Source organism: Panthera leo, chromosome B4 (genome assembly GCF_018350215.1).
Source record: "Panthera leo isolate Ple1 chromosome B4, P.leo_Ple1_pat1.1, whole genome shotgun sequence".
In the NCBI taxonomy this organism is placed as follows: domain Eukaryota; kingdom Metazoa; phylum Chordata; class Mammalia; order Carnivora; family Felidae; genus Panthera; species Panthera leo.
Window position 1 is genome coordinate 79,250,848 of NC_056685.1, and position 7,848 is coordinate 79,258,695.

A 7,848-nucleotide genomic window follows, 5' to 3' on the forward strand; every position below is an offset into this window, starting at 1 on the left:
AGAAATCAGGCACGAGGTGAGGGCCTGAGATGAGAGTTTGCACTACAGGCTCGAGGCATAGGGAGGGGTGAGCTGAGGAGGCATGCTGGGAGACCCCCAGGCCCAGAATGGCCAGGGGGAGCCGGCAAGAGCCCCAAGGGCAGCATGCAAGGGGCAAAAGGGGGTGAGGGACAAGCAGTGGTCCACGAAGCCAGAAGAGGCTGGCGAGGCAGCCCTGGGGCTGGAGACCCTCCACCCAGCTCAGATCTCCAGCAGGTTGCTCTGCTCTGGGCTGCCTTCAGGGGCTTTCTCTGGGGGGGCCGGCGAAGCCGAAGGTCGGGGCGTCTGACTGGCCTCCTCTTCCCCCGCACTGCGGCCCTCCCCCAGTTCCTTGGGGCCGCTGGGAGGGGGCCCTGGGCCGGGCTCGCCGTGGGTACGCTGGTGCTTGCTCAGGTGGTCGCTTCGGGTAAAGCGCTTGGAGCAGAGCAGGCAGGTGAACTTCTTCTCCCGGGTGTGGGTGCGCACGTGGCGCTCCAGCTCGTCCGAACGGGTGAACCTCTTGCCGCAGAAGAGCCAGTTGCAGACGAAGGGCCTCTCGCCCGTGTGCCAGCGCAAGTGGGCCTTCAGGTGTGAGGCCTTGCCGTACACCTTGCCACAACCGGGGATGTGGCAGCTGTGGATGGGCTTCTTCCGCAGCCCAGCTGCCGCTGCCCCCAGGCGCTCTAGCTCCTGGCAGTTGGGGCAGTCGCAGGAGGAGCGCCCCGTTCCACTGCCTCCGTATCCGCCACTGCCCCCTGTGCCTGCGCCCCGAGGGGGTTTGGCCCCACTGCTCCCCTCCAGCTGCCCGCTGTTGCTCACTGCTTTGGGTTTATAGACATCTTGGGGCAAGACGTGCTGGGGCCCTGGTTGCAGGAGGTGGGGAGCTGGGTAGGGAGCTGGATTAAGGGGGGCAAAGTCGGATGGGTAGGTGGGCAGCTGGGGGTTCAGTGGAGGCTGAGCAGGGCCTGTGGGCAGTGTCCCTTGCAGCCCATCACCCTGACCCTGCCCACCACCTAGCCAATTGCCCCCAGGATGCATGTCCCACCAAGGAGTAGGAGCATTGCCTGGGCCCGGTGAGATGCCTGCGTGGATGCCTGCCTTGTACCAGGAGCCGTAGGGGTGTGCCATGTCCAGAGAGGTGTAGACACTGGGCAGGCAGTCAGAAGAGCTGTGGCCCTTGGGAACTAGCAGCCCAGGGTCCTGGGTGCCCGTGGGCCCAGGGAATGAGTGGGAAAAGGGAGGGTAGTCATTGGCATAGCCCGAGGTGGGTGCCGGAGGACTGCCTGCAGGTGAGAGGAGCCCATTGGTGCTTGAAAAGGGGGCTGGGTAGGCATCCCCCATGGTTTTGGGGGCTGAAAGGTCACTGCCCACAGAGTATGGCTTCTTTGCGCCTGCTTTGCCCAGTGTCGTTGAGTCCCGCAGAGGGCTGGTGCCACCAAATTTGCTGCACGCCGCTGTCAGCATGGCCAGGGGACTGGAGCCATAGTGAGCTTCCTCCTGTGGACAGAGGGGAGCGCTGCTTAGGGAGAGACGAGAAAGTGTAGAAGGAAGAGCAAAACCCTGGGGTGAGGCCCGGAGGCCTGGAGAGCAGAACCAAGGGGGTTCCAGGAAGAGTTGAAGAGGATGGGAGGTGGAGGGGCCAGCCAAGAGCCCTGGGCCCCAGGGCAGAGCTCAGATGGTTTCACAGAAGGAGAGAGGTCCAGACTGCAGCCTAACAGCCCGACCCAGGAGGCAGGAGGCCGAGCTCACTGTGGAGTTCCTGGGGGTGCCAGGGACTCAGAGGAACAGGAGACACTTCTTAAATAGCAACGAGAAGAGCCTGGGATGGACGCCGCACCTGGGTGAGGTGAGAATTAGGGGTCCTGCCCCTGGAAGTGGGTTCAGAGTAGAGGTCATGGTCCGAGACTTGGAGAGGAAAGATAAGTCTCAAAGAGACACATGGGAGAAAGAGAAGTATTAGGGGACTGCAGTCACCCCCCCCCCACTCCAGGTTTTCTCAGCTTTACCCCCATATTCCACTTCCTGTCTCTGCTTCAGCTCTTGACGAAGGCAGCGAGTGCCCCGGTCTCCCTGAGGCCACAGCCTCATGTAAGGAATAAGGAATCTCTTGGCAGGGACTCTGGAGCTGGGGAGCAAGAGGAAGCGACGCGGAGACACTGGGACATTGAGAGGGAACAGGGCTGCCGCCAAGCCAGGACTGTGGCTGAGGCAAGAATGTCTTTCAAGCGGGCAGTGGGCACCCTCCTGCTTTGTGGAGCCAGCTGGTACCCCTTTGGGAAAGCTGGAGGAGCCCGAAGTCCTCACACTCCTCTGGGGCTGGGAATTGGGATGGCTAAGATATTGGCTCATGGCCATGCCCCTGCATGTCCAGTGTCCCCTAACATGTAGCCCTCATGTAGCTGATCTCTCAACACCCTTCCAGCCCCGTGAGTGAAGGAAGATATATAGATGTGAGGCACGGGGCTCTTTTCCCAGCACAAGATGCCCTTAATACCCATCATGCTACTGCTACCTGGCCAAACCACCCTGAGATTCCCATCCCTCGGGAGCTCATGGTACCCCTCCCTGGGTCAACCTCAGGACACCCCAGGAGGAGAAGATCCCCTCCAGAATCTCTGACTGGTACAGACATCCATACTGAGAACCCCACCCAAAAAGATGCCCTCAAAAGCTGGCCCTGTACAGTTCCCCGATTGGGGTCCTCAAAAGCTGATGTATCTGGTGCTTTCCCAGGAAAGCTAAAAAAGAACCCAAGCATCTAAGTAAGACCTGCCCGGTCCCTCCGAGCATGCGGTTTGTGTGTGTGACACCAATCCTACAGGTAGGTCTGGGGTTTTAAGGTTGCAGTGAGGGGTGTGTGCAGTCATCACCCCTGTGCTGCTCCCCAAGTGCAAACCTGAGGCCCCCGCCCTGCCCAGTTACCTCTCTCTGAAGTCCTGTTGACCCCACGGACTCCTCCCAAATTTGAGCCACCAAAACCTTCCTCAAATCTGGCTACAGGAAAAGCCCTGGGTCCTCCCCAGCCAAAGTTTCCCTGGAGTCTTCCAAGCAGAGGGTAGGCTGAGGCAGGGAAGCCGGCAGGAGTCAAATCCTAGCAGAACGAAGAGGGAAAAACATGCAGTGCCAAGGGGAGAGGCAGAGACCCAGAGCCGAGAGGAGCAAAGGACCCTGCACAGGGTGAGGCACAGACATAAAAGCCACCGGGGGTGGAGGAAGGGGAGGCAGAGGGGAAAACTGGCATTAAGGGGCAGAAATGGGCAGAAACCCAAAAGAGCAGGAAGGTGAAAAGACAAAGGGCAGGGAGAGAGAGGAAAGGAGAATAAACAAAGAGGTGATGGAGAGAGACTGGGCTCAGAAGGCAGGAAGGCGGAGGAAAACAGAGGGAAAGAAAGGAGGAAGAAAAAATAAAGTGGAAGGGGGAGGAGGAGGAGGAGGAGGAGGAGGACAGATCTCCTACCTAAGAGAAAACCACCATGATGCTGGGCCCCAGAAAACCCCCAGACCAGGCCACTCCTCCCTCCTTCTCCCCCTGACCGCTTCTCCCCCTCGGCCCAGCCCGGCTCCGTTGGTTTCCCTGCGGTCGGTTTATTTTTAAAAACGCCGACGCCGTCCCCCCCGCCCGGCCCTCACACTGTGGCCACAGGGGCCTCAGCCAAGCCCAGGGACCCCACCCAGCTGGGGAGAAGGAAGGAGGGGTGAAAGAAGGCTAGCAGCCCCAGGCCAACAGGAGACCCCAGCCCTGGAGTGGTGGCCCCCAGGGCCCCTGAGGGCAGAGAAGGGGGAGCAAGGCACCAGATCCACTCGGAAGGTTCTGGAGGCCAAGAGCCGGGCACCTGGCTAGGTTCATCAGAGCCTCAGTTTCCCTTCTGCGGCCACTTGCGTGCTCCTGAGGAGGTCCTACATATGCACCCCCATACCTGATCAAATGTATCACCTTCCTGGGCGCCCAGGGGTCCCACCTTCCGGTTGTTTTTCTTCCGACCTCTGCCCCCCCACCTTCCGCTAAAACAATAAAAGCAGGCTTCAAGTACTGAAAAGGAGTCTCCAGAGAAAGAACAAGGAGCTGTCCCAGCTCTCTCACTCCTACATGCAGCCAGGGAAGGGGGCCCCCTTTTTCCGGGGAGCTCACAGTGCCGGGCTGACCTACTGCTGAAGCTCACGCTACATCTGAGGACCAGCTGGCCATCCACTCTGGGCACACACGGTCCTGGGTTCCAGTTCTCCATTTCAGCCACCGCCATGTTGTCTGGTTCTCCCCACTTGCAATTCTCCCTGCCCACCTAGCCCGCACCCCCATTCCTCCCTCTGGCCTCTTCCCCTGCAGTTCATTCAGCCCAGGTGATCCTCTCATCAGACAGCAGCCGTTTCCCTCTCTGAACCTCCAAGTTCTTCCCACCACCAGAGAGCCCACCTATACCAGGCAGAGGGCTTCCTGGGTGGGGGAAGGGGACAATTGAGGGCCCCCGTGCCCCAAGAGTAGGAGAAACAGACAGAAGGACTGGAGTGCCTTTGTGTTGGGGGCATCTCCAGCTCACGAGGAGTGAGGGACATGAAAAGCCCAGAAGTGCTACCCCGATCCTGTGTCTTTCCAACAGGCCTCTGGGCCAGCCCCTCCCCCCAGGCACCAGTGCCACGCTGGCAACCTGGCATGGTGCCCACGCCCACTGACACTGCCCCTGCCCTGGATGGACCCAGGATCCCCACACACCTTGGTCCCGGAACTTCCTCAAGACCAACCGCAGTGTTTCAATGACGGCTCAATATAGAGTCCAGCGGAAAATGGCAGGGTCAGCGATCTGCCCTCGTTGCAGCAGGAAGTAGAGCACGACACCTGGGGACCCCAACTGGATATGGAGCCGTGACGAGAGACATCGTGTCCACACCACTGGCTTGCATGCCATTCCCTCAAACTCAGTCACAAACTCACCATTCCCGGTCTTACACACACACACACACAATTCTTCACTTGGACGACCAGATGCTCAGATGGCCCAGCTGATACACATACACACACACCTGTGCTCGCACAGAGCCAGCCATGCATATGCAGGCACGCTGGTTTCCATCCTAGCACTTCCGCCCAGGCCAGTGAACACAGGTGTTAAAAAAGATTTTCGCTCGGGTCTCACACACATCTCTCCTGGAGGCTGAATGAATCCGCTTCCTGGTCAGCCCATCACCCCTGGGACCTGAGCTAGGGCACTGAGAGCAGAAATGGGGGCTTCTGAGGGGCCTGAGAATATGGAAAGTTCAAGGCTACTGAAGGTGGCTGACCTGAAGGGTGGGCTGTCGGCCCCAAACTCCTGTGGAGGGACCCAGAACACAGGACAGAGATGATGACAGAGGAACAGAGTCAGAGACCCAGAAGCCAGGAGAACTCAGGACATTCTCAGTGGCTTTGAGTGGCTATGAGTCCTTCCTTTCCAACTATGCACCTGGAGTCTCCCCCTGCCCCCCGCTGGTAGAGTCCGTGATTTCTCAAGACCCCCAAACCTGACCTCCATGGTACCCTAGCGCCCTCCAACCCCAGTGCCGAAGGCAAGGGATGCCGGGGTCCCAGCCTGTAGGGAAGTGGCCCAGTCCGCCCTGGAGCCTCCCACTCCCAAAATAGAGCTGAGTTTGTCTTTGGCTGAAAGCTAAATATTTGTGAGCCGGGCAGGCGGCCTCAGACCCTGGCCCTCCTCCTTGCTTCCCTCTCAGGCCCAGGCCCAGTTCCTCTGGTCAGCCCCCCCACATGCACAGGGCTGCCCTTCTCCCTTCTCTCATAACTCACCTCTTCCCCTACACACCCGGGCCCCGAGGCCCAGCCCCTGCCCACCTACAAACCAGACAAGCTGCGGCCCAGGCTCAGGCCAGGAGCTCCCGGATATGGGACCCCCAAGGCACTAATACCAAGTGTAGTGCCTGGTGCCCACCGCACCAGCCCTCTCACTCTCTCCCCCTGTCTGTGAGGGCTGACTCATCTCCTACCCCTCCTCTTCCTCCTTTCTCCATCCCTGTCCACTCCTCGGGGTTGGCGTGTGCTGTGGACCTCAGAGGTCCATGCCTTCTTCTGACCTGGCCCCTCTCATCTTCCTTTGACAGCTCTCTGACCCCTGGCCCCTCTCTCTCCAGCCCTTCCTCCTGCCCTCTGCTCCCCCCTCTGAGCCCTGTCCTCTCTCCTCATCAGAGGTCCCTGGAAGTGACAAGCACCACAGCCACTGTCTGTGTGAGTTGGGAGGCAGGGGCGGGGAGGGATTAGGACCATTAGGACCGTTGCTGGTGTCCTGGGGGAGGAGGGGGCAGTTACCTCAAGCAGGGAGGACGCCATCCTGAGGCTGGGGAACGGGTCCCAAGGAGCTAGGCAGATGGAGAGAGCCAGCCGAGCCGGAGAGAGAGGGAGAGGGAGAGGGAGGGAGAATGGGAGAATGGGAGAGAAGAGATCTAAAGTTAGAAGGGACTGGGGGTGGGGGGTGGGGGGGGCTGCTCTCTGTCTGTAGGGATCCACCCTCTAATTACAGCTTTCCCAGCGGAGAAGGCTCCAGATCCAATGAGCAGGGCGAGAGAGGGAGGCAGAGGGTCCAAATTTCCTGCTCCATTTGCTGAGCTCCCCAAAGAAGGGATCTGGGCGGGAGAGGACAAACAGGGCTCCAGGGAAGGGGTGGAAGCAGGAGGAGGGTAGGACCCTGGGCAAGTTGTCAAGTGTCTGTCCTGGGGGCGGGGGGGGGGGTTGCTGAAGGGGAAGGGTGGAAGGGACGGTGGGCCTAGGTGTCCCACACCCTGCCCCCAGCAATCCCATAGACCTCCGCGGGAACCCCTCCCAGGGCTGCCCAGTGTCATGTACCTGGGGGCTCTGGGGCTGGGTGTCCTGGGTGTCTCCTCCTTGGAGGTCTGGCAGTGGGAGTGCAGGCAAGGGGTGGCCTGAGGGCCCCAGGAGGGCTCTGCTCCTCTCCCAGGCCAGCTCCACTCCTGCTCCCACTCGGGCTGCGATCCTACAATCCTACTCTGACTCCAGAGTCCTGGCTGCTGCTGCTGCCGCCGCTTCTGCTGCCGCCGCTCCTACTGCTGCTGAGGCCGCCGCGCCGCTGAGGGAAGGAACAGGAGGGAAAAGGAACAAACCCCAAACCACTAATTAGAGATCCAGGGGGGGATGGGGGATTGGGGACGACACTCACACAGAGAGACTGGAACACATTGACATACGCACTCACAGACAAACACAGGATGATACATGCACACGTCCGCACACACAGCACTGCCCACACGGCCACAGCCGCTGTCATGAATGAACACAGGCACACTCACACTCAAATGAGCCCAGGGACATGGCTGGAGGTGCACACACCACACATACACCCGAGCTGACCACAGAGATGCTTGCGTCCCCCGTCACCCACCTCTAGATCAGGAGAACAGTGTGTGTGCGAGCGTGTTGTGAGAGACAGGAGGGGGCCGTGCTCTGGGTGGAGGCTTCAGCTGCCCAAACTTTTAGGGTCACTGAGGCAGGTTCCAGAGCAAGGCCAGGAGGAAGGGGTGAAGAGTGGGAGGAGGGCTTGGCACAGGCTCAGGGGTTCCCCAATCTTCTTCCCAATGCCTCAGTTTCACTCCTAAGAAAGTATCACCTAGGCCTACCTCACTTTGTGGGGCAGAACCTGGATCTTCCGATTCTAAGAAAATTTCAGGTGGGAAGGAGTGAGGGCGGAGGTAGAAGTTCATTGGATCAACTCATCCATACTCGAACCTTGCCCCTTTGGATTAACTCCCAAAAAGATAAGCCCTAGCCTTCATCATTCCTTGCCAGTTACCATCCCTAAGCTCCTCTTGGCCACACGTCAAATCTCTATGCTTTGC

General features: G+C 59.7%; 1 protein-coding gene across 1 annotated transcript; it reads right to left on the reverse strand.

The window, feature by feature from the left end:
• Positions 1 to 240: 240 nt before the first annotated feature.
• Positions 241 to 6,328, reverse strand: SP7 (Sp7 transcription factor). Its single transcript, XM_042944564.1, has 2 exons — positions 6,308 to 6,328; positions 241 to 1,515 (listed from the first exon to the last, which is right to left on the reverse strand). The coding sequence occupies exons 1-2, from the start codon at positions 6,326 to 6,328 to the stop codon at positions 241 to 243; spliced, it is 1,296 nt and encodes a 431-aa protein (XP_042800498.1).
• Between the last annotated feature and the right edge of the window lie 1,520 nt (positions 6,329 to 7,848).

Coding starts and splice junctions, on each gene's coding strand:
- SP7 (XM_042944564.1), bottom strand. CDS start 6,328: ATGGCGTCCTCCCTGCTTGAG. Junction 1,516..6,307: donor TGGCGTCCTCCCTGCTTGAG/GTAACTGCCCCC, acceptor CTCTGTCCACAG/GAGGAAGCTCACTATGGCTC.